The 27709-nt window shown below is 32.0% G+C and overlaps 1 protein-coding gene across 2 annotated transcripts in view; it reads left to right on the forward strand.

Annotated features, from left to right (window-relative positions):
- The window catches only part of LOC131664714 (A disintegrin and metalloproteinase with thrombospondin motifs 7-like), a 40247-nt gene extending 12825 nt beyond the window's left edge, over positions 1 to 27422 (forward strand). Inside the window, exons 3-17 of one of the 2 annotated variants that reach the window (XM_058936014.1) lie at positions 4448 to 4779; positions 15291 to 15498; positions 19884 to 20182; positions 20793 to 21067; positions 21301 to 21447; positions 21659 to 21809; positions 21882 to 21971; positions 22113 to 22428; positions 22932 to 23059; positions 23252 to 23499; positions 23744 to 23861; positions 24030 to 24292; positions 24499 to 25013; positions 25711 to 25884; positions 26119 to 27422. In XM_058936014.1, coding sequence (XP_058791997.1) covers positions 4448 to 4779; positions 15291 to 15498; positions 19884 to 20182; positions 20793 to 21067; positions 21301 to 21447; positions 21659 to 21809; positions 21882 to 21971; positions 22113 to 22428; positions 22932 to 23059; positions 23252 to 23499; positions 23744 to 23861; positions 24030 to 24292; positions 24499 to 25013; positions 25711 to 25884; positions 26119 to 26270 — 3416 coding nt within the window. In that variant the 3' untranslated portion in view covers positions 26271 to 27422. The remainder of the gene's footprint in view (positions 1 to 4447; positions 4780 to 15290; positions 15499 to 19883; positions 20183 to 20792; positions 21068 to 21300; positions 21448 to 21658; positions 21810 to 21881; positions 21972 to 22112; positions 22429 to 22931; positions 23060 to 23251; positions 23500 to 23743; positions 23862 to 24029; positions 24293 to 24498; positions 25014 to 25710; positions 25885 to 26118) is intronic. The other variant, XM_058936015.1, reaches the window with a different exon arrangement.
- Positions 27423 to 27709: the final 287 nt, after the last annotated feature.

Raw genomic sequence — 27709 nt, forward strand, 5'->3', positions numbered from 1 at the left:
TAATAGTATATTTTCTGATTTAGTGGCAGCTGAATACTATAATGATACATTTTGTTCGCAATATGTTTCGGAAACTACAATTTCTCCGTCACAGTTCAATATAAATAATAATTCATTACTTTTCTTCATAGTAAACTGCATAATTAGATAGTATACAGTCAGACAAATATAGCACTCCAGTGATACAATAAAAATAATCATAGACACAAAATTTAAACAAGATAATTTAAAAATATGAAAATTCCAGAGGCACGTACAAACAATACTTTTCATAAAAATAATAAATATTAAATCTTGTATAGAGAATCTCACAATTACGAAAAAAATTGTTAGGCTATTGATTAATCGTTAAATTTTAAAATCTGAGTGTCATATTAAAAGTTAAGTACATGAAATCATTTGTTCTTTACGTTATCGTTTATTTTCCATCAGGCTTACCTCATAACACACATTATATTATTACACACCTACTGCATGATTAATTGCTGACATGGCGAGCTTGCGACTCCACGCATCAGTCCATTGCGTCACCAGGATATATCGTTAAAATAGGAGCACAGGCTAAAAAGGCTAAGCAAAATAAATGTTGCACGAGCATACAATGTGCCAGGCAAAGCGCAACTTGAATAAACTTAAAGCGTGTAGATCGTGTTAGTAGTGTGTATGTGCGAGTGTATATAAAAATTTGCATTGATTGAATTCATCCTCTAACGTGCTGCTTAAAAAAATTTTCTGCTGATCTTAATTTTGTAATGAACTTAATATTTTGTTTAACAAAATTTTGTTTCAAAAGTCAAGCTGTCTTTCTATTGTTATTGCCTGTCGATAATACTTTATTAAGTTTTATAGAAAAGTTCTAATTAATCATTTCATTCAATTATATTTATTTGTCAGAGCTTAAAATTTTTCACATATATTGTATTTACGTTTCACATATATACCTCCTACAGCTCCGCTCACGTGTAATTCAAAAAATCAGTGTTCGACGCTCCTTTGCATAGAAACATATATATATATATATACATATGTATATATATATATACATATGTATATTACACTTTTATATATACACATATATATAAAAGTGTCCAAAAAAGATTGATTGTTTGTTTATTGTTTGACAATTTTATAGATTTATTTATAGAATTAAGTGAATATCTCATGTGTAAATAAATAAGAATAAGAATTCATTGCCCGTAGAGAGAGAGAGAGAGAGAGAGAGAGAGAGAGAGAGACAGAGAGACAGAGAGACAGAGAGACGGAGAAAGAGAGAGAGAGAGAGAGAGAGAGAGAGAGAGAGAGGCTCTAACTCTCTCGTTATTATGTTAGTATAAATAATATATTTTTATAACCTATATTAATCCAGGTATTTGTAAGAAAGTTCTGTGAAAGTTACATTGATATTGATTTATTTGCTAATTTTTAAGTTTAACTCGAAGAGAAACGTAAAATACATGATAGCTTTATGTACTAGTATAAAGAAAATGTTTGAGATTTGGTGAATCGACTTATCTCGATCTGAAAAGAGAAAGTTCTTATAGAATACAAAGAAGTACAATTCTTTGCGACTTTTCGTTAACTATGTTCTGCCAACTTATCAAGTGTTTTATCGAAAATTGACGTATATATCTCAATAAATACTTGAAAAAATTAACAGATCATAGCTAACGAAATCTCATAAAGAATTTTCGCTTGTTTTTCTTCCATGACGTAATCCCAGTCCTCTCAGATTAATAAAACGACTCTTCAAATAAAGCAATTTCTTTCACACTTATCCAGTAGAGTTGAGAATTTAACATTAAGTTTAAATAATCCGTGGTACTTACACACGTTTGGTCAGATGTTATTTGATATGAGAAATAATTACTGATATCATAATTAGTCATATTCATCATGCATATAATATTATAATGATAATATATTGTAATTAACTTACTGATAATTAGAATCAAGCGTCTCTATCTGTCAGATTACCAGAACTTGATTCTATACGAAACTTAAACTCTCAGCCTTCGAACTCTTGATTCTAACATCATCAAGTGAATTTTCTATCATAACTTGCTTTGTTTTAAATAACTTGTAACATTTATTTTAAGTAATTAATATATAACGGGTGAATTGATGCAAGAAAATAGACATTATTCAATGGTTCAGACTTGTCAATTTATTAAAGTAATATACAATTTGCTACATCTTATCGTTTAATGATAAGCGAGAATTTACATTTACGCGGAAATACTCGAAATCAACGAACTAAGCCCTTAACGTACAGTATACGAATTGAAACAGGACGCGCCGAATACGAGGCACTTAATTTAGATTTTTGTGGCGTGATGACGGCCAATAGTCTTCTTCATGGAATTCCTTCTTTTCCTACTTCCCTCAAGTCACGGTGAGGACTCTGCAAACTCGATGATGATGTTGCTCGGTGCCTCTGAATGCGAACCCGTCTCCTTGAAGAGCTCGAATTACGAGACTGCGAATATGGACTATAGCAGCTCGTAGTCGGTGAGCAGGTTTGTAAAAGGACGCGCCAAGTTTGCAGCCGTGCGCAGAAGAAAATACGTTAACCATGGCGTCTCACGGGAGATTCACGAAGCGAATCCGCCTAATCATAGACGAAGCGTCCATCCGTGGTCTGATACACCGTAATGACCAATGAACTTCTTGTTCCTATAATCGGTCAATAGAGAAGATGACATATACGTACATCATGCATGCGAATGTATGAATATTTAATTTACATCACTACAAACTTTTTTTTCTGGTTTAATTTATCTACTCATTTTGAATTTAAAAAAATTGCTAATAATTTTTTTTTGTGTAAATGAAATACATTTTTTATTGAAATAAATACATCAAAGTTGCAGTAATTATGTAAAAAAGAAAATATATTCTTTTAATATTTCATTTTTTTAAATAATAAGCCAGAAGATATATGCAAGATTTCTTGATAGTATCCACCTCATATATATTCCATAATATACATATATATCTTATTAAGAATAAGTTTATTGATTGAGTTTGGAAATAGTACAGAAATTTTACTTATTTCATTTGTCTTTTTTTTATTTTTAATTACATCTAAACCAATATTTTTACATATATCGACAGAAAAATCACACATTTTTATGGTGAATAAGAGATTCATCTACTCAACTAACTTTGTATATTAATAAAAATAGTTTTCGCTGAAAAGTTGCCATAATTTTCTTTTTTCCAAATATCATATTGAACTCTATCACGAAGTAACGATATATATAGCTTGGTATAAGCTTACTTGGTGTATACTTGGTGTAATTGACAATATTTTTAAATGTTGATTTTTAATTCAATTTGGATGTGGGTATACGGGTGAGCTGATAATGCAAGCACCCCTATATGTATACGGGCGTACGCGCAGGCGTGAGTGTAAATGCGAGAAATGGATGCTTCATGTAATCTGAATATAATTAGGAACGTACATCATAGGCAGATATGACAAGATTTATAGCGAATATCCTTCTCGATACTTATTTTACTAAAACGATATTTATGAATCTTCTTACATTCTTATGAAGATGTACTTTTCCGAATTTGACTTTTTTAATGATTCTAGTGTAATTTGGCACACTATTTTTTCTATATTTTTCCGTACTATTTGAACCTATTAACATGTCTACTTGGAGATTATAAGGGGCACGAATAAATCATGCTATTTGAAGTATATTACATCCATCGTTATTCATTAATGAATAAACAAAGAATTCGCACTTATTGTTCGTTGAAAACACCCGTGAACATTCTTAAATCGATTTATAAACGGCATATTTTCATTCTTGTCGATTGTTATCCATATTAATTATTTATAACTGAATTGGCTGTTGAAATATATCTTACTCTTCTAGATATAATAAATATGTCAAAATATACGGAAATTCAATATTTTGCGCTCTTTTTTAGTATCAACCAATCACAACGCTGAATGTCGACGACTCGTTAATTTTTAAAAATGGAATAAATATACTTTGTTATAACAGTATAGAGTGATAGTAAAACTATTTGAATGTCATGAGATTTTTAACTATATGAAAGAAACGTAGATCAATTGAAAATGATCAAAATATTTTTTTTAATTCTAAGATTAATCATTTCAATAATTTATTTTATTATTTGTTGTTGCTTCTGACATCACTCGTAGTAGCAATATTGCCGTCTTACTTTGTTAACATATCTCTAAATAAAATCGTTTTTGTTTCAAAATTAAATAAATACAATAAATCTTCAACTGTTACTATATATAATAGTATATACAGATTATAAAACAATTGGATAAAATAAATGTAAAAAGTAAGGGCTTAACCCAGCGATACTCGCGTGGCAACTAATATAAGAATAAAGGTTAAAAAATAATGTTTTATTTCATATTAACAAAATGCTGGATTAACATCGAATTTACATATTTTAGGACTTTATACAAATGAGGAGCTTTTCGACTCACACGAGATCGTCTACCCACGAAAGGTGACCGCACATGGGGAGTTAATATCATATAATGTTACTCATCACCATCAAAAACAAAATGATGATCATGCAGTACATTACCGACTGGCGATCGAAGGTCAAGAGTATCATCTTGAGCTACTTCCGGTTAGCGACTTTATCAGTCAAAATATGGTTGTTGAAAGGCGGAAACGAGCAGTACATCACCGTGTACCTCAGAAACATCATTGTCACTATCGAGGTGTTATTCGAGATCAGCCTGATTCCCGTGTTGTCTTGTCTGCCTGCAATGGTTTGGTAAGTTATCGTATCTAAAATTACCTTTTCATAATTTGCTAACTCCGTTTTTATAGATATGTAGTAATGTAAATTTCATTTCTACAGTGAAAACCTACTTAGTGGTAATTTCATTTTATTGCAACTTTATACATTCTCAATTTATTAAGCGTCGTTTGAATATCCCAGCCTTTACACGCACAAATGCCTATTTGAACAGCTAAGCTCTGTGCCGCTCATCACTTGAGCGGCACAGAGTGCTTCCTTACTATGCGCTGTCTACCTCTTAGGCTCGACTTTGTCTCAAGACGTCCTTGAGTGCACTTTCTTCAAACATTCTGTGTCTCTCATAAAGAGTATGTAATTTTTACTTTATAGTACTAGTCTTTGTCTTAATTTTTAAATTCGTTTAAAGTTTCATTATTTAGTTATGTGTTTGCCTCTCAACCTTATTTGAGTAAGAGAGCAGTGAAATTACATTAAATATTACTAATATTGTATACACCTTTATAGCTTCAAAATTATAGCTTACATATAGCATTTTATTTTGGGCATGCTGCTGTAAAACTAATCTACCAAATACTTTGAAGGAAGGCATTTTAGAGGAGTAAGGGATTTGTATCGTACTATAGATACAAATTATTTTAAATAAATTATCATTTAGGCTGCATAGCGAGATATTAATGAATTTAACTTCAATATTACTTAATATGCAGTATCAGTCATAAGTTTCCGAAAATTTTGTGGAAGAAAAGTTATTCTTTAAACAAGAATATAGCTAATTCTATTGATCGTAAAATGAAAATAAAAAAATATAGCAAATTTAAATAGTGGCAAAATGTTAACTTTCTATGAGGTGCGGAAATTTTTGTAGTCATTTTTTCCATTATTTATATCACTTTAAAATGTGTCAATTTTCCAAAGTTTTTTTAATTTTTTCAATTACTTGTATTTTTGAAACATCAGGGATAGGTGAAAAATTCTAATAGAGATTGGAAGATCTTGGAAAAAGAAAAACCTAAAATTTATTACTTACGACCTTTTCCGCTACGATGCTTTTTTAAAAAGGTACAAGTGATTGCATGTGACCACTGACAAAAAGTAATATGTAGACTTACCCATTTTAAATGCACACACTCTCACTTGAATAACTCGTCTGGAACTGCAGAAATTGGAAAAAGAGTGACTACAAAAGTTGTAGGGTTTAGAGGGAAGTGTGTTATGGTGACAGATTTGTCTTTAAACTCCATTTTCAAGGTCATATGAAGGTCAACTTTTCGTTTTAGTAGAAAACCCTTATTTTGATTACGGAAATGAAAAGAACGAAAAATTTTACGCTCAAAATGATTCTACTAGTTAGGGGTCCCAACGTCATTTCAAGGTTGAAAAGACAGTTTAAATAGATCCACCTTCATTAGGCCAAAATTGAAAAAAATGATTAATATAATACTTGTTGGGTTTTGACAAGAACATCAAAAACAACAACAACAACAAAAATAATAATTGTTTTATAGTGCAAAAATAGCAACATGTACAATGAATAATAATAATAATAATAATGATAATGATAATAATAATAATATTACTGGGCGGGTCCAGTGAGTGGGAACTCTTCACTGGACAAATGCTAACTTCCGACGTCCACGATCGTGCCCGGTGTCAACGTTGTCCGTTGCGTCAATGCTCTGAGCAGCAACGCTATAACGGACACGGCCAATAGGAAGCAATGGCTCACGGTCGACGCAAGGACAGTGGTAACTTGCTGATGTGCTCAACCACTCATCACGCACATTAACACGGAAACAAGTCCGATCTGCGGTACGAATGGGGGCTCTATAAACGAGAACCACCAATAAACGAGATAAAGGATAACCTACAAGCGGTTCATCTCAAATGGGTAACGCGAGACGGGCGCTCTATAAACGAGTATCTCCCGAGAGAAAATGAGGCGGACGGACTGGTTCCAGCAGATACAAATCGAGATGGGGAGATAAAGGTGACTAAGAGGGGACCTCTTCACGCCAGTATGTGCCTCCATTCTGGAGGGTTCAGTCGTTAAAACCAGTGGGCACTGCTGGGCTGCCAATAGGATGGGACCCGACATGGGAGGCGGCCCCGCACATTGGTATAGCGAAAGCTAGAAATCCCGCCTCTTGTAATAGTGCCGACTGGCGATCGGATGGGTCCATGCTGTAAGAGAGAGAGAGGGGGGGAGAGGCTAGGAATAGTAGTCGAAAATTGAGTTTAAGGACAAATTTGTTACTATAAATAATAGAAAAAATGACTTCAAAAATTTTTGCACCTCATAGAAAGTTAGTATTTTGCCACTACTTAAATTTGCTTTTTTTTATTTTCATTCTACGATCAATAGAATCGGAGATATTCTAATTTAAAAAATAGCTTTTCTTCCACAAAATTTTCGGAAATTTATGACCGTTACTACATATTAATTAGAAAAATCAATATTCATATATAGATGCTTATTATTTGAATTAACCTGTAGTGCAGCTGCAAAGTTTTATTTATTCGGATTTATGAAAGAGATTAGATCAAAAATACGAAACACTTTGAAACAAAAACGTTTAATTGAGATTAGCATGAAAAACTTTCTATAAGATTAGTTCAAGTATACTTATTATGAATTTAATCCTTTATCGTGAAAAAGAATAAAGTTTCTTTAATCTAAAGTTTTTACTTAACATCTTGCTAATAATGTAATTTCACTTGCAAAGAAAACTTAATGTATTGTTATTTTATGGGAGCAAATTTAATATTGAAATTTCAAAATTATATTTAAATTTTTATTTCAAAAAAGTTGAATAATTATATTAAAATATGAATGATTGTGAATATACATATTACCATATTACCAAAAGTAAAAAGTTTAATCAATACTTTTAAATTATTATACCCGATAATAAAAACAAACTGTAATTTTCACAAATCATTTCCGATTTTTCAAGAATTTAATCTCGACAAATAAGGTATTGTCTTTTAAATTTCGAGTTAGGAAATAATTTGCGTTTTAAATATGAATCTTTGCACTCTCTCTCTCTCTCTCTCTCTCTCTCTCTCTCTCTCTCTCTCTCTCTCTCTGTATATTTTTCTTTGTTTATAGTAAACGTTTATTCTTCTATGCTTAAAAGAACTTTTAGCTGGTGTAATATATTTTTGATTTCTTCTAATTCCATTTTCACTAATGAATCTCAGTATGAATCATGATGTATATCTTGTCGAATGTTGCTTCCATCAAACTCATCAAAAGCTGCCACGATTCACCTTTGTTTTATTTTATTGTTAGGCGGTTGTCTAATAGAATTAATCCTCCAAAAGCAGATACTCTAGAGGGAAACCCCGATGTACATATAAGTATAAGGCTATATAGTTTCTGCTACTCATTGCACGTGTTTGCTGGACTCAACGAGTTCTAGCTTATCAAACTCCAACTCTAATAATCCTGATTATGTTATGCATAGGCATGTTATTGTTACCAGTTCTCTCTCGCTTTCTCTTATAGAATTTTTTATACATACATTACCTTTTTATATTCCACTCAATTAGGCTTTCAGTACATTTTAATTGAAATATATTTAATTAAATATTTTCAATAATTGTGATCCATCTCTGCGCATGCATGATGAATTTCTCTTTTTTTCACTTCAATAATACTATTCAGTATAATGCTTAAGTTCAAAATATATTGTAATCGCAAATTTCTCGATATCACCAATGTTATTCTTGTATAAAAATGAAAATAAGCAATTTGTCACAGCCGAATAGTTTTTATGAACTTTTAAAATTTATATGCTGCAGTAAAATTTTGCTTAGTTCTCTATTCTCAAGAAAATTGCTCAAGCAATTATGAAAACATATTTTCAATCTATTGAATATAATGCCCCGTAAATTCCAAAAATGCCTATATATCGTAAGGTAAAGCTAAAAGATTGATGCCTTCAAATTTGTTAAGCAATATTTTTTCAAAGTTTCATCGAAATCAATCTTTACTGGTCTGGTGGTCTCCCTGTAAGAAAAAGAAAAATCAGAAATACAACAAAGATAAAGATACTATCAATTAGTAATAACTTACTGAATAGATTTATTAATTCTGAAATTGAACGCAAACACAGATAACAATAAAAAAATAGATTTATTAATTCAAATAATTTTGTATGATAGAACGCATACTTTCTTGATTTTTAAGTCTATATTTGAAAGTAAAATATAAGTATATAAATCAATAATATTGATGTATGTAATGTATTTGTATCAACATATAATGCGTACGGCATACTGAAAAAATGATCATTTTTCATAATATGCATGTAATATCATTCGCCTCGCTCTTAAGAATGTTCTCTTGAAAATTACTTTTTTATAGATATTTTGTAAACTTTGAAGATAACTTCCTTTTTCTATGTTACCTATAACGTGGAAAAATAATTAAACATTGGCAATGGTATTCAAAATCGAGATATTCTTTTTCAAAATTTACTTTCTCAACATGGATTAGATAGGCTCAGATAATTTACGCAGTACGTTTCGTTTGATTACAATGTCAATTTTATTTAGATTTTTTAAAAACTATTAACTTATTTTAGTGATTATAAGGTATCTAATTCTATAATAAAAGCTTGGGTACCGGTGCCTATTTAAAAGTTATAGTTATCGAGATTTTTTTGCCCTACTAATAGCATATCTACAAAGTGGTACAGTCTGTGCAAAAGTTTATGGCATCCTATAATTTATAGGTTTTCACTATTTTCCTGTAGTTTAGTTATATTCTAATTATTATGTATCATCTTCGAAAGTTTTTTAATTTACACAATGCTTTCAATCAAATATTTTCACAAAAGTAAATTTTTAAACTTGACTGTTACAAGAAAACGTCCTTAATAGCCAAATGTATTTCGCATTAATGCGTTGACCACCGTTTCCAGTAAAAGACTTTTCTGTCATGGATGCGTATTGCATTTCCAGTTTGTGAATGATTGCAAATCTCCTTGCACGATGCTTTTCTCTATTATTCAAGCGGTTCAAGCGTATCAAACCCGCCGTACACGTGTTGAATTTCAGGAGGCGCCGCTGGAATATAAGCTCCAGGATAGCAAGGAAAGCGAGACTCCTACGTAAATTTATCGTCGGAAGTATATCAGACAAGTTTGTAAGTCATTCTTGCCAGAGCCGGACGACATATCATGCAGATTTGCGCTATGATTATCAATTTTTCTATGTTCAAAAAATTATACAGGAATTAAAATCTATATTTGTGTATTCTTTAACGTTAAAAAATATCTTTTAATATTGATATATATTTTAAGGTAAAAATAATTGTACAATAGCTTAATACTGACGAGTTTAATTGATCTTTCCAGTTATAGTTTACATTATATTTTAAATATTCCTTAGTTATTTTTTATACTAAATTATGATTATTTAATTATTTAACATAAAGAATAACTCAACATCTCAACTGTATACTCGTATAAGCGTTTATTACTAAATCATTGAGCGTGAGGATAATTGTGCACGGTTTTATTGTACATAAAAACTATTACAATAACATATGAATCAGCGTGTATCAATTTTTACTATATGTTATTGTGCATAACAATTTTTGTGTACAAGAAAACCGTGTACCATTGTCCGCACACCAGTCTTCATTGTAACAATACTGTAAATTGTATGTATATATGGATCGATTTTTGACCCCTCAGCCGTGTCCTTTTTTTTGCCCCTTTTTGTCCCTTTCTGCTTTGCCCTCTGTTTAATAGAAATGAGGTATATGTTCTTCTGTGAATGGGAATGATTTATTTGTTATTTTATAGATGACATTGTATAACTATAAGAAAATGTTACATCAAAATTATAAAAATGATATTATTTCTACGTTACCATTAAGGTAAATATCATGACGTATTTTTTTATAGTGGTTTCCATGATAGATTTAATCCACTGAAATCTTTTACAATTTGATTTGATTTTAAATTAATAATATTTCGATATAAATTTTTCTCGACATACACTGCCCGTCAATCACTTTTGCCATGCTTACCTCAAAATTAGGCAAAGTTGAAAGTTTTGTATCTCGGTCGGAAATCATCGTATCGCAAAAAACCGCAGGGCATTTTAAAGGTAATTGCAAAAGCTTCCATTTAAGACGTGCAGAGACTTAAAAATGAAAATATGTGTTTTTTACAGTAAAAAAACTGATTAAAAAAATTGAAATTTTTTTAACCGCGACTTAAATCAATGCCAATTTAGAACCAGGCGGTGGAGGGCAAATCGACCTGAGGGGTTCGGAGGGTAATGTCTTTCCCTTTAAAATGAGCTCCCGCGGGGTTCTATCCGATGTTTTTTAACCGAGTTACGGCGTTTTTTTGTAAAAAGCAACCTTTTTTTCCAATCCTCAATTACTTCGACTTGCGTACGTTTTGGAAAAAAATGCCAAAGAGAAAAAAGTTTCATTTTGTGTCCAAGAATACGAAAATAAAGTCAAAATAAAGAAATATTGAAAAAATTTTTTTTCGGTTTTTTAGCGCATTAAAAAAATAAAGGAATTTAACTTTTTTTTACGCTTAGTATTAGTTTTCTTGTAATTTACTACGTCCCTAGACATTTTAAAACTAAGCGTAAAAAAAAAGTTAAATTCCTTTATTTTTTTAATGCGCTAAAAAACTGAAAAAAATTTTTTTCTCTATTTCTTTATTTTGACTTTATTTTCGTATTCTTGGACACAAAATGAAACTTTTTTCTCTTTGGCATTTTTTTCCAAAACGTACGCAAGTCGAAGTAATTGAGGATTGGAAAAAAAGGTTGCTTTTTACAAAAAACGCCGTAACTCGGTTAAAAAACATCGGATAGAACCCCGCGGGAGCTCATTTTAACGGGAAAGACATTACCCTCCGAATCCCTCAGGTCGATTTAAAAATGAAAAAAAGAAAAATCACAGCATACTAATATGATGAGTGTTTTTCACACAATTTTGAACGAGTACTAGAGATTTGAGTCATTGGTATATCAATTCTATTCAAGATATTAATAAATGTGCAAATCTCTACGAAAAAGTGTTAAAGCAATGAAATGTTTTTTATGTTTTTTTAAATATTGAATCTATAGTAGAACTTTCAAACGAAGAATTATTCAGATTCAAAGGTGCGACCTAATATCAAAGAAAAACATCAATTATACTTACCGTGCCGTCAAGAATGTCTGCGGCTCGAGATCAATAATTATAAACGTCGTAATATATTCAGGCATTATACAATCCGCGAAAGATCTCTTGAAAAGCTAGACAGATCCATTCAGACTTCTCGGTCAGCAAAGAGAAAAAAAGAAGAGATACAGCCTCTGGACTGTACGCTTGGCGGCTTCGCATTATGCTAATGCTTGACTCACACATATACACATGCAGACGTCTGTTTCACAGGATAATAGCGGTATCTCTACTTTGACTAACTACGTCTCGTTTCATGTTGGTTTCGTTTCCCTTCTATCATAGATTTCTATTTTATTTGATTTTTATTTTACTTCTTCACCGCCAGACTTGAGTATTATTTACAAACTTTTATGATTTTTTATTCGATTCTATTTATGAAAGCCTTGTTTTACTTCTACTACGTGTGTATTTCATTCATATTTACTTTTCATTCAAGCGTTCATGTTGAGTAGAATGACACGTACATTGTGTCATAATTTCGTAATAATGAGTCGATAGTGTAAAGTAATAAACTGACAAGGAGATAGAACATGAAAATTTTTATAACTTTCACATTCTATAATAGAAAGGTCTAATAAAACATTTCATTATTTCAAAATAATGACCTTTATCATTCATTTTACTGATTCCCTCTTGGCTATTGTACATAATACACTATTAAAATAATATAAATTACGTCTAGGGCAATATTCGCCATTTCCATTCTTCTGATCTTGAATGTTTATCAGACAAAATACTATTAATCTTTTACTAATATTAGACAACAAAATGAATTTATTTTAATATATAATTTTGGAAATAAATGATAATAAGGAAATGTCGATTATTATTATATCGTATAGTTAAACAAACTTATCTAATTGAAGATTAATTATCTTTTTGTAATTATCTTTCGAACTGATCAAACAGTTAGAACATCATGATGTAAAATCAGGAGAATCCCTATAATGTGATATAATTTACCGTTATCAGAAATGCAAAGTAAAGTAAGATATATATACGTGTATTTGCATTCACTGGGATTTGATACTTGACCATGTTGCAACATTTTTTGGTGTGAAATAGTAATATTAGTATAGGGAGGATAGAATAAAGTACTACTTTATTTATCAATTAATTTGAACTTCGCGGTTCTTGAATGAATGTCCGAGCAATGTGTATAGATTTTATGTTTTTCACTGCTTCATAAATCCTATTCGCATGCAAGTCGAGACATCCATTTTACAATATCAAAGTTCCCTAAAAATTTATTATAAACTATAAAAAGACTTTGCATGTATAACATATACTTGTCTCGTCTCTCAAAGCACACAAAAATAACATAATAATTAATTTATGGCAATCATAAAAGAATATATTTTCAAAATAAACTGCAAATAAATAACAATGTACATCTATGTATGATGATCAACAAATACAAAATAAACTTCCAGAAAATCCCTGCTATTCTTAAATAACAATCAAAGTTATGATATTCTAAACTTTAAATTTTTTGCTCAGAAAAAAAATGAAGAGGAGATTTTTGTATATCTGCAGAGAATTTAATAGTAACAGGCAATGCAGCTTGACTCAGAAGATCTCTTATCGGCTCTTGTATTACGGGATGAAGATGAAAAAAAAAACGAAATAGCCCGATGCGGGAACGCGGGACGCGCATAAAACGCAGCACGTGGCGCCAGGTTGGGGCCTCACGCCATAAACACAAGGCCTTAGCGTGGACTTTTTTTTATTTACCTTCTGCGTTTCTCGTTTTGCTCTCCCTTTCTTGGAAGGTGCCTCCGGCTGGCGCTTAGTGCCGGCGCCGCGATTTTCCACGCTCGACAACCGCGAGAGCGCTGCGGGCTCTTTATGCACGTAATGTTTTACCCTCCTCTTCCTCTTCTTTTTTTTATTTTTGCTCTTTCGACTTTTCTTGCTCTCTCCCTCTCTCTCTCTCTCTCTCTCTCTCTCTCTCTCTCTCTCTCCCTCTCTCTTTCAGCGCTGTGGCATCTTGCCGCGTGTTAATTTCGCAGCTCACGTCCGGCTATTTTTGGATCCTTTGTTTTCATACTGTCAGCCTCTTTCTCTTTCACAATGAGCGACAAGCAAAGGATTTTTGAGCCGTCGCTTAATTTGCTTGAAGATTTATTTTTTAATCTTTATCTAAACTTGTTAATTGAATAACGGTATATTTATTATACTATACGTGTTATGTATGCTCGCATCGCAAGACACGGTGACTTCGTATATAAGTATAGTATGTAAACCAACGTAGCATATGGGAATAACGAAAAGTAACAAGGAGTTCCGATTCTTTTAAGCAAGAGGTGTATTGCAAATCCGCGATCGTTCAATCACTTTTTCATTTAGCTTATAAAGATACAAATTCTCACGTAACATATGTACTTATCTATTATTATATCGGTTTAGAAAAGGAAATTTAGGGCATTAACATCAATATATTTAGATGCATGAAATCATAGATTAGTTATTTAATTGGAATAATTAGACCTTTCATTGCATTCTTTTCCGCGGATGCGGCTGTTCACGGGCAACGATAGAAGCGTATTGGAATCCTCTTTGGCAAGGCATCGAGCCAGGAATCTACGGCGGGTCGATATGTGGGATGTGGACAAAAGCTACGCGGGAATGTAGCGAGCAAGAGCTGTTCGCGATATTGGTTGTTTTGCCGAATGACTGCGTTAAGCGGCTGTTAACGCGAAGTGCTCGAAGCATCATCGTGCCAACCGTTTAATTCGTAATCACAGAGTGCAAACAGTTTTCGCTAATGCCTAGTTCTTATAAAGCCGAGAATTTGCCAAGTAAATTTTTCCAATACTTTAAATAAATATGAGAGTATTTTCCCATAGATTCACTTGAATCATTACGATAAATTAATGTTTATAACGTATGTTATGTATATTATTGTGATTTTTATATCGTATAAATTTAACTACCATGCTAATATTGGCGATATATATAAGTGAATGTAAAGCAACTATGATTTTTGCATTATACTGATATTCCTTTTGTATAAAAGAAAATAAATTATTCACTTAAATTATTGCTTGAAAAGTTAATATTCGTTAATGCTGAATAAAGTCAAATGAAAAAAAGTATAAAATATAACAAACCGGAAATCAGCACAATAGGAATAAATATCATAAAATAATTACTAATTTGAAATAAAAAAGTAAAATGATCATATAGGATATGCTTAGGTGAATATTTAATTGGTACTGACAGTAAAAATATAAAGCAAATTGTAGGCATTAGTGCGTAGATAAAATAGATATTTTATAAGAATGTGTATCAAGCAAAGTTGTTGATGTTACAGACGGGCTTCTTGCACGGCGATCACGGTGAGAGTTGGTTGGAGCCGGTAAGTCGCGAGCACGAGGGCCACTATCGTTCGCCGGAGGCGGTGGTGCATCACCGGGCTCACCTGCTGTTCCGCAAAGCACGCGGCAGTGAACAGGCGCCACGTCAGCGCCGACCGCGCCGTAAAAAAAAGAAGAAACACGAGAGAAACTGCGGCACCCGCGGTGAGAATCTTTATTGGACCTCCAGACCAAATTCCCTTATATCACTATTTCATCTACATAATTCTTACTTTTTCTTCATTATCTTCCATTTTCTGGAGGCAAAAACTTCATTTTCTATTGTAGTATTGCAATGACACCCTTACAAATAGCCTTTACATCTGTACGAAAAGAAAAGCACTTCACATAGGGTATTTTTAACAAGACCCGCATTTTATTCTTTTACCTTTGTACCTAAGGAGTCCTGAAGGATAAGCGAACGCGGCCAATCCGGAAGTATCCGCCTTGATAGACAGTCACAATCCGAAGACATAATTTACATTAAGCTCAGTGTTTATCGTTGTTCTTGTTCATAAAATAAATTTAAATAATTATAAACAGTTTGCAGTTAAAAATCTAAAGATGCTTTAACCCTTAACTGCTATGTGGGGTAGATTTACCCCAGACAATTTTTAACAATAAATAAAATTTATTTTTTTTTTTCAACAATTTTTTTCAGTGTGTGTAACATTAAAAATTGTTAACCTGAATATTTTTTTTGTAGTGAAAGGTTGGAATTCTAAAATTCTCTGATTTATTCGATGTTTTTTGGGCTGGGGTAGATTTATCCCACCGAGCAGTTACGTGGCCAGAATGAGGTGTGCAAGTTAAGAGTTAATACATATAAACGTATTAGGTGACATGCTATATTTATTGCTATATTATTAGCTGCCACTTTCTGTATTGGTAATAAAATTTTCATTTAATAATATTGTGACGTCGTGGCAACGGCACATCTCAGGTGCACCTGAGGCTTGGCGCAGTCTCAGGGTTCTGTTGTTGCTAGTCTGCGATTTCTCGCATAAACTAGCGGGATCACTATTCGAAAATTATTAACAGCGAAGGGGACAGTGACACTAAACCTGTGCTTCTGCTCCAAATACGACAAAGGGAAAATTTTTGATTTGCGACCTACTTCTAAAAGAGAGGAGAGATAGATAAGTTGAAAAAAATAAAAATTTTGATTGCTTACTCTTTTTTATTGAAAACTTGACACTGTTAATTTGCGAGTCTTTATTCTGTATTGGTCGATCTTATTTTTATTTTATCTGTTCTGCTACTTTGCTGCTTGGCGGCTTGGCTCTTTCGTTCACTTCTTCTCGTCTGGACTCTTGGTTTACGGACTCCCGTGCTTCCTTCAATCTTCTCTTGATTTTCTTGTCTTCTTGGCTGCTTTACTTCTTGGTTGACTTATTCTTGTGCTGACAACTACGGGAACAACTGCAACTGCAACTTCAACTACTTTTCTAGCACTTCTCTAATAACTTGAACTTTCTCTAATAACCTTTAGGACTTGAACTTGAACTCTGGGTCTTGTGCAGCCTTTTTTATATTAGGTGGGTGTGTGGGTGATGAGTCCCTCTCTCAGCCTCTCGGTTTTGGGAAGAGTGGAGCAGGCAATGATGTGTTAATTGGTCAGTTTGTTTCTTCTGATTTTCCTCATTGGATTTTTGGGCCCTGATTGGAGCGGGGGCGTGGAAAAAATTGAGAGCGCGGACCCAAGGGTACAGGCCTTAGCTCGTAAGATGGCTCTTCAAGTATCATTCGGAACCAAGATTAATTAAAAATTTCGTAATTATTAATTAATTGAAGTTGGAACAACCATAATCGACCAATACATAACTTATACACTACTTATATTAACAATCAATATTATAATTAAATTCGCCGCAAAATACAGTTATCAATAATTATCTAATAATAAAATATAATAAAAATAGAGCGATACTTGTTATCTCGCACGCCATGTTGTATAAATTCGTAGATTAATTTCTTATAATAAAAGTTCGCTAAATAATATGTATTCATTAAAATTAAAATATTTTTTTATTTTTTTCTATTTTCTGCTTAAACTAAGCTCTGGAGCGAAAACTCGATAAGAGGTTTTGAGAGGCCAAAATTAGTTTTGATATATTATTGAAATCAAAATATTCAAGTTCAAAAAATGTTATTTCATAATTTCTAATGCCTAATTTAATTGGAAAGGGAAAAATTCAGATGCGACGGCTATTTGCGTACGCATCGTTATAATACTCTAAAATTTTCGTTTTATTTTGCAAATTGTTTATTTTTCTATTATTCTATACAGTTTTACTTTTTTTGTCATTTAATGCTATAATCATGACTTTTTATAATCTAAAACTGCATATAATTAAAGAAAAGTTTATATCTATGTTTTTTGTTAGAAATCATGGAAAAATGAAAGTCATATTTTTAGGACGTTTTGCTGTGAGAATATGCACACGTATATGAGTTTTATTAATCAATATTATCAATATTATTGGATGGATTTTAATGAAACATTATTCATATGTTCAAAAACATTGGAATGTAGGTGAAAAAATAGTTTTGAAGAAAATTAGAAAAAAATGTATAGCTATTTAAAAAAAAATCTTAAAGTAAAATAAATGTTTTATATAGATCTACCACGAGCAAATTGCTATAATTATTTTATAAAAATGATAAGTTATTTTAAATTCTATGAAAGTAGCTGAAATGAGTCGTGGCACAATAAATTCCGTGATATATATCTAGCTTAAAATATCACGCTTCAAAATAACATTTCTTTTTTCAAGTACTAGTAGTCACTGTACGCGCTGTGCGCTCTAAATACTTGTCAAATTGTACAACATTTATTAAAATTTCAAAATCTCGTATCAAATCATTACGTCATATCCACATAAGCCAATTGTATGTCATAAACTCTATCTCCAACTAACCAATCACAATCAATAGAAACATCACTTTTCATTATTCTCCTTTTTAGTAAGAATTCGAATAAGGTAAATTCTAGATGGTATTATTCAGGTGTTATTTTCTTTTTTTTCATAATTTTTATTCCCTTTTCCTTATTATACCTGTACAATCATTTTTCTTTATATGTTAGAGAATAAGCCTACATGCTGTTGACTATAGGGAACAAAGTTCATTCATATCGTACGGGCACTCAGATTGCTTCTGCAGCATGTTTATATGAACGTAGTTCTTGACGTCATAATAACAATAATAATTAACAATATAAGTTATTAACAATTGTTGTTTATGTATTGTTTATGTATTAATTGAAACAACGAGGCAAACATTAACCTTTATATATACACAAAATATGCAGTCGATGCCTAAAGTTTTGAAGAAATAAAATTTATTTTGGTCTATATAGTACATTTCGATACCAATTTGAAGAAATAAATTCAGCCTCGTGTGGACGTTTGCGCTCGAGTGAAGCAAGGGTTTTATATTCGACGCATGTGGAATGAAATTTTAAGCATGCTCAATTCATCGACTTCACGCACGGAGTGTCGAAAAATAAAATTAGTAGATACACGTGTGAGAAAGTCTTTATTTTGTTGAATGTAAATTAATAAAAAAACGCTTCTCTTACCTCCAGAAGAAAAATTTCGCCAGAACCATTGGCAGCATTTTTTATTCTACCATTCAGTTTTCATATAACTTTACTAATTAATTGCTTTACGTCATCTATGCTACGTATAATATGGTTTTTAGATTCAATATAAGATATTTACAATTGAAAAAAGGTACTATGAATAACGTATATGGATTTTTAAGAAACTCAAAGCTATTGTTATATGTAAGCGATGAAAAAGAAATTTGGTTAAAAAACATAAACAAACGGATTTTCACTCAGTATTTGCTTTGAATATTATGCCATGCTATGCTTTTTATCTATTACAAGATGTATGTTATGAGAAAGCAAAGTACACGTGATTTACTTTTTAATTACAGAAAAATCAAACATTCCTAGTTAATGGAAATAAATAAGATCTATTTAATCTTACTGAAGTTAGAATTCACAGCAGCACAAAGTTGTTTATTTAATTAATAATATTTTTATGGGTTTCATCTCTTCTCACTCTTCTCTAATCAAGTCTATAAGGCAATTTATCAAACTGACAAACCACTGTTGGCTAATCTGCGATAAATCAGTAGAATCTAAGTTTTTCTTTTTCTCATCCTAACTTTCGCCTTAATACTTCTTGACTTAATGCAGTCTATTCCATTTCTTGTACATTTTCCTTGAATTGAAAACGAAAAAACGAACAATTCAGAAATAATTTAGATTACTGTCGACCATGCATATGAAACCGTTCCATAATTATTTTGAAGAATAAATGAACTTTAAACATACTTAAATGAACTGGATCGAAAACTTATAAATATAAAATAGAAGTTAGTTTGTACATAGCCCATTAACATTGTTTGTAAAATGGAAATTGAAGTTTTTCATAACTGCATTTGTTCGGAAATTTTATGTTCTTTCAGATTCATTTCATTTTTTTAGAGCATAGTTTTCATATAGATCGTCGCTGATTATTCAAAATACATTTCAGAACCTCGACGGCTTATGGAAACACTACTTGAATGGCAAACGCAACCAGGACTAGTGCAGGTGCAGGGGCGCGGTAGGCGACGTCAGCGAGCCAAACGTTCGGTCAGTCGACCACGTCACGTGGAGGCACTAGTAGTCGCGGACACGACTATGATGGCTTTCCATCAGGATGGTGATGTTGAAACGTACTTACTGACCATCATGAACATGGTGTCGGCCCTTTACCTTGACCCAACCATTGGCAATTTCATCAATGTCGTCGTTGTTAGGATTATTCTGATGGAAGAGGACGAGGCCGAGGTAGGTACAGTATTAGCCCTGCACACCTTGCTCTTTCATCAAACTGATGCGATTATGCTGTCACTGTAAGCGTAGCTCTCTGTTCATGTGATGCCATACCGATAATTACTTGCGCTACTTCGCTATCAGTTAGGTAGATCAATTGCGGTGCTTTTGGAATTTTAGTCATTGTTACCCGTCGAGCGCGATGTGGGTGCTTATCGCGCATTGGCTGCAGATTACACCCAGTATTTGTAATGTGATAATTGATATGCATGCATTTTTTCATCAGTCAGATTCAATAATAACCACGTGCTCAAGTAATTTTTCATCTTCAATATATAGAGTATTTGATTTTACAAAAATATTATTTTTGTATTAATAGTATTTGATTTTACAAAAATCAAATTTATCATTTCGTAAATTTCTTCTTCCAATTTTTCTGCTTACGTATCTTGTAGATTTGTAGAAAAGAGTTAGTTGTTTAAAAATGTAATCCGACTGTAGAATATGCTACTGTTTTGCCGAGAGATTTTCATAGAGATATAAATTTTAAAGAGAACATTCGAGTTAGAAAAAGGGGAAGAAAAAAGCAAAGACTTAAATATGCACATGGACCTATAATTTTCAGCAGGGACTTAACATAACAATAAATGCGGACAAAACATTGTACAACTTCTGCAAGTGGCAGCAGAAATTGAATCCCCCTGACGATTCTCATCCGAACCATCACGACGTCGCTATTTTGGTCACAAGAGAAGACATTTGCTCCAGGGCAAATACCCCTTGCAGCACTCTTGGTGTGGCTCACGTTGCAGGTATGTGTCAGCCCGATCGTAGCTGTAGCGTCAATGAAGACAATGGAATTACTCTCGCTCATACTATTACCCATGAGCTTGGTCACAAGTAAGTTATCAATGTTTAATTGGCTCGATGTTTTATCTCTAGTTTAATTTTCTGTAATTTATTGATATGTTATTTTTCAATAACAATATGCCCCCACATGTCATGCAAATATTTTCAGATGAACCGAGTCTTATTAGCTGTCAATGATTTACGATTAAGTCTCTGAGAAACAATATATGATATCATTAGTATCATTACACTATATTTGAATTTTTTCTTAATTAATTTTTCAGTTTTGGTATGTATCACGACACTGAAAAAATTGGATGTAGTAAGAGAGACGGCGACAAACTACATGTCATGACTCCTACATTCGAGGCCGATACCGTTGGCGTTGCTTGGTCGAGATGTTCAAGAAGGGACATCACGAATTTCTTAGAGTACGTCGCAGCGCGTTTGGTACATACTAATGTAATTGAAGAAATCCTGAGCCGTATTTTTTTTTAATTTAAAATCATGTTTCAACGTAATCAGTTCCTAGTTCAACATTTTACGGGGTTATGATTTGAAAACAAACTATGTTTCAAAATAACGGAAACTTAATTAATGTTAAATCTTTTATTCATTAACTTTTAATTGACAACTTTTTAGTCAGGGAAAAGGAGAATGCCTTGAAGATGAACCAGCTGACAATGACTATGCTTATCCGGATTTGCCACCAGGAGCTATGTACAATGCTGAACATCAGTGCAGACTTCAGTTTGCTGTTAGGGAAGCATCAGTTTGTTCGCCATTGGAAGAAGTGAGAAAGCCCATTTTGTTTTATCCAAGAACGTTTACTTTTTAGTCATGATAAAATTAATTATATTTTCAGATTTGTTCAAAATTATGGTGCGTAGTTGATGGAGTTTGTACCACAATGTTACATCCTGCCGCTCCTGGTACTCATTGCGGAAAACATATGGTTTGTTAAGACAAATTTGTAAATTTATAAATAATTTTTGGAATAACGATTTTTAATTGATCAAAAACATTGATATAAATAAATAATGTTCAAAGTTTAAAAAAAAATGAAAAACAGATAATTAATTTTTAATTTTTACAGTGGTGTCAGAATCAAGAATGCGTGCCAATAGTTGATCGTCCCCAGCAGATCGATGGTGGCTGGGGAGAATGGGGTGCCTGGAGTGGGTGTTCACGCAGTTGCGGTGCGGGCGTCTCAATCGTAGAGCGTAAATGCGATCATCCTGAACCAGCTAACGGCGGCAAGTTCTGTATTGGCAAGAGACGCCGTTACAAGATTTGCAATACAGAAGCCTGCCCTGAAGGGCAGCCTAGTTTTCGAAGTGTACAGTGCACGAATTACAACGGTGTCGAATACAAGGGCAAGAACTATACTTGGTTGCCATATTTTGATCAAAGTAAGTTTATATTTGACAGCCAAAAATTTTTACTCAGATTAAATTCCTCGATAATAGTTCTCACAAAAAACTATTTAGTTACTTGTTCACATTCATATTGAAAAATTACTTGATTTTAAAAGATTAGATTGAACTATCGTTAAAAATAATTAATTTGATATTAAAATTTTTTTAAATGCATAATCAGGCATACTTGATTTGAGTAATGATTATTCAAGATGAGTAAAACTATACTCGAATTAAGTAAGAGTAGACTCAGTTAAGTCAAAATACTAAGAAGAGTAATGTTACACTTCTGTAAAACTTTTACGGTATACAATTTTCTTTTAATTGCCGCTTAAATTAAAATTTCGTTTAATTAATCAAAATATAAAATAAAATTGATTACCGTTAACAACACGTTTCTAACAAAAATTAATCATAATTGGACATTGAACTAAGTCAATCATTTCTAAGTCGAATGCAACAAATTCATTTATATCCTGTTTATTTTTTCATTAAAGCTGAACCTTGCGAGCTTTACTGCACAGACACGGAAGAGAGCGTGATCGTACCATGGGGCGAGGCAGCGCTCGATGGAACACCTTGCAATGTCGGCACGAGAGACATGTGCATCGCTGGTATATGCAGGGTAAACTTAAATTCTTATCCTATCGTGTACATAAATTACAGTTCAAAAGAATAGCGTCAGAGTTCTTCTCAATCTTTTTTCTTTTTAATTACTATCACAAGTTTCTTCAAATAAATGGAATTGTTAAACAACAATTCTTTTCTCATATAATCCTTCTGAAAAAGTTATTTAAATGTAGTTGAGTGATTGCAGAAAGTTGGATGTGACTGGGCAGTTGACTCAGACGCGACGGAAGATCGATGTGGAATATGTCATGGCGATGGCACGCAATGCGTTACCATACGTGGTTTATATGATAAAAACGAAGGTCCTGGATACAGAGAAGTGGTAGTGATTCCTGAAGGTTCCCGGAATATTAAAATTGAAGAGATTGGTAATAGTAAAAATTATATTGGCATCGGTCGACCTGGTTTGGACGAGTATTTCTTGAATGGGAAACGGTATTTATATCTTTGAATGAAACTATTTTACCACACATAAACAAAACTATCTTAACATTAAATAAATTAAATTTCGACTAGCAATTTGGTTTCGTAATATCAAACTTTATTTAACTACTGACTTTCAAAAACAATTTTATTAAAGCATTATAGGACCGCCATAAGAAAATTAAGAGACACTAAAAACTGAAATAAGTAGTACAAACAAAAAAGTTCATGCACGTATTCAATCTTATTTGGACAGGCAGATTACCTTGGCCGGAGAGTACCAAGTTGCTGGTACACCAGCTTTATATGAACGGGATCGAGATAAAGAGAAAGTGAGGATACCAGGACCCATTAAGGAAGACATCGTTGTATATGTGAGTAAATAAAGTTTCACTTATCAAATAGCTACATTAACTCGAAGAACAAAAATAAATGTGCATCCATATCCAACATTTTATAATTATAAATAACTCTATCGATTTATTTTATTATTTCATGAAATATTTGTATGACAGTTACCTAAAAATGTTCTTATTCATCAGTTGATATACCGAGGACACTATCGTAACTTTGGACTTCGATACGAGTACACTGTGCCAAAAAAAGACGAAGGTCGTGCACCCGAGTACTCGTGGGTGTTTTCCGACTGGTCCCTTTGTACGGTAACATGTGGCGGCGGCATGCAGACATCACACGCGGTTTGCCATGAGAGTAAGAGTGGCACTGTTGAAGATAAATTCTGTAATAGCACTAAAAGACCTGAACTAATGACCCGCGAGTGCAACGTCAAACCATGTCCTGCGAGGTGAATCGATATTAAGTATAGATAATGAGAAAAAAAAGTATTGTGTATGTTTTCTATATGAACGTATTATTTGTGTAAAATAATATTGCTGTATTAATCAATTCTTTTAACTTATTTTTTCCTTTCGTATTTTACATTTATTTAATTGTCATATAGATTGAACTTTTAAACTATACAAAAAGTAATCAAACAAAATGCTTTTGCAGATGGTGGTTTGGTCCATGGCAAATGTGTCCAGTAATATGTGGTGAGGGGGCGCTACGAAAGCGCTCGGTAATGTGCGTATCAGCAAGTCGTGGTGAAGATCAGCCAGAACTTGCACTACCCGATCATGATTGTGATGAAAATGCGAGACCGGAAGAAGTTGAGCCTTGCCCAGAGTTGCCTTTGTGCGAGACAGTAAGCACCGAGGCACCCATCATTATGATTGCCACTGACGAAAAAAATACTGCATTTTACAATGTTAGCGAGGCTACTGATTCGACGACTCTTGACAGTACCGAGATTCTTGAGTTTGATAATGTTGTTGACGTTGACGGCCCCATCGATAACTCTGATTACAACGCCAAGCCCAAATGGCAAGTGTCCAAATGGAGTCAATGCATCAGTGGCAAGAGAACGAGAAAAGTGTCTTGCTCGATTGTCAATGAGTCCGGCATGTGCGGTATCGAAACTAAACCCTCTGATATGGAGGAATGTAAGTCTGGCAAGTGGGTGACTGGTAAGTGTATTTTATTTTAATTCAGATCTTTTATTAAATTATTAATCATCATCAACATCTATAAGGAAACTATAATCAATAATGAACAAAAAAATAATAATAAAAAACAAATAATATTGACGACGCTGGAATATCTAAGTACTTTTAGCAATTTTGTTAGTTTTATATGAGCATTATTAAATACTTTGTAATGATAAGTCTAGTTCAAATTCAGAGAATGATACTTTATTTCGATTGTATATTTAAAAAAAATTACTTATCAGTAATAAGAATAATTACTACGTTTATAATAAAAACTTATGCAAGCAGTTGAGTACTCTTGCAGAGTACATAGTAGGGACCTATCTTGAACTGAGTGTGTTTTATTATAATATTAATCATATAGTATATTTAAGACGGTATTTAAAAATCGTATATTTTTCATTCATTTATAATGATAGAAAACTAATTAATATAATATGTAATGTTGGTTAGTGAATTTAATTTTATTCTAAATCTATTATTTATTTTGTTTTTTTTTTCATGAAAAGTAATTTTCCATTTCTTTCACAATTCAATTAAAAACTATGAAACTTGATAGAAAAATAAAATAATTTACCAATATGGGCTCAAAATTTAGTTTCAATTTTTTGATCGGATTTTGCTACATATGCGATACCCTTTACGTATTTAACTGATTCGTAATAATTATTTCTAGGTAAATGGGGCGTTTGTAATGCGACTTGTAGTACAAAGTCGGGTCAAAAGCTACGTGACGTCACTTGTCAAGACAGGCAGACTAGCTCACCCTCTATGGATTGTAATCCTGAAAGAAAACCACTGGAAGTTAGACGCTGCCATCACAAGAAACAGTGTCCAGACGAAAAAATTGGTGAGTTTTGTATCAGAGTATTTTCACTAGGAAATATCATTAAAAAAATAGTATAAATAACATATATTCAATAAGTTAAGAAGGATAAATATCATAAAGTTTTTTACAATAAGCTTATTGAATATTCATGGTTTCAATCTGAAATCATCTTTTTGATCAGGCATATTGATGAACATTACAAATAAACGTTCGAAATTTTTATCTTTTATAAAGTAATAAATGAACATTTTTTAGGATGCAAAGATAGTATTAATCCATCATGGATGTGCTCAGCTTACCGTCGAATGTGCGATGCATCATCAATTGTTCGCGAGAAATGCTGTGCAACTTGTTTCAAAAGACGAAAACACGTTCGACATAATCGTAGACAGGGTAATAATGATTAAATTAAAGAAATTTTTGTTAACAGTGTTTACACCATTTATAGTTGGAGATAAATTAAAATAATTTTTTTATTCCATGTCATTGGTAATTAATGAATATGATAGAATTATAAACCATTTCTACATTACCATTTTTATTTATTTCAGATTTAGTAAACGAAAACTGAAAATAACAATTTTAAGAAAATTCAATATTTTCATATTACAGAACATTTCAATGAATATTACTCCAGTCATTCTTATTTTGTGTGCTTATTTGTGATTTTAATTTATTAAAAGCAATAAGCGTTCTTATCAATCTGTCAATTTTATAAAATCTAAATAACTTTTTCTTAATATATAAATTTGCAAATAATAATAGAAAGCAATAAGAAAATTTTAACGGTATTTGCGGCCGGGATATCAATTTTACACGATTTAATTCTACATACATTTAAAACTTTTGTTTATTTAACATAATCCTGTTCTATTAAATACAAAAAATAAAATAATAGAAAAACATGATATACCTGATATTGTACCTTTCTACGGAAAAATTAACAAATGATTTATTGGAATGAAATATGCTACATGATGTGATGTAAATTCAATGATTTTTCTATAATAGGCAGAATTTCAAACGTTTAATTCTTTCAAATATTCATCTATTCCAGTAGACATTTTAGGTAGAATACTTTTAGATAATTGTTTTCCAATCGAATTTGCTGTGAAAAGTTTTCATGTTTAACAGTATCTTCTGTTCTAATAAATATTATTTTATTCATTCTGTTCAATCATATGAAAATTATATCAAATAAAAATAATTAAAAAATACGTATTGAATCAAATCGTGTAGAAACGATATCTGTGCGAAACGAACTCAGCCGTATTGGCAAAGGTTTGCACTTTAATTACTTTTATAGTACGTTTACAGTATTTCAATGTATAGTATTACAACTTAATAATAAATGTTCTACTCTCTTATATTTTGGTCATTGTAAGATAATTAATTAGGGAAAAAAAACATTATGCGCGATTTTATAATGTAATAATAATTGAGATACAATACTTTATGCTTACGAAATGACCGTTAGATTTTTATTGTTCATTAATAAAATTGTAAATGAAAGCAAATACGTAAAAAACAATTAAAACTTGTAAAAAAATTTCTCTTCTCTTACCATTCTAAAAGTGTCAGGAAAGGTAAGTATACTGATGACTATAGGGAATCAAGACCGATGCGTAAAGGTACCTAATGTATATACATACCTCTACAGCGTTCCACATAAATATAGTTCTGGAAATAATTATAACAAAAATAACAACATACTTAATAAATATAATTAATAATTATATGAAACAGCTTTCATAGAAAAGTAGTTTTCTGATTTTAATATTAAATAAATTGTGTATTAATTTTATTCGTTTAAGGCTTATCTTATATATATTACAAAAAGAAGATT

Source organism: Phymastichus coffea, unplaced genomic scaffold, assembly GCF_024137745.1.
Source record: "Phymastichus coffea isolate CEN01 unplaced genomic scaffold, Cenicafe_Pcof_1.1 PCOF00045, whole genome shotgun sequence".
Classification (NCBI taxonomy): Eukaryota; Metazoa; Arthropoda; class Insecta; order Hymenoptera; family Eulophidae; genus Phymastichus; species Phymastichus coffea.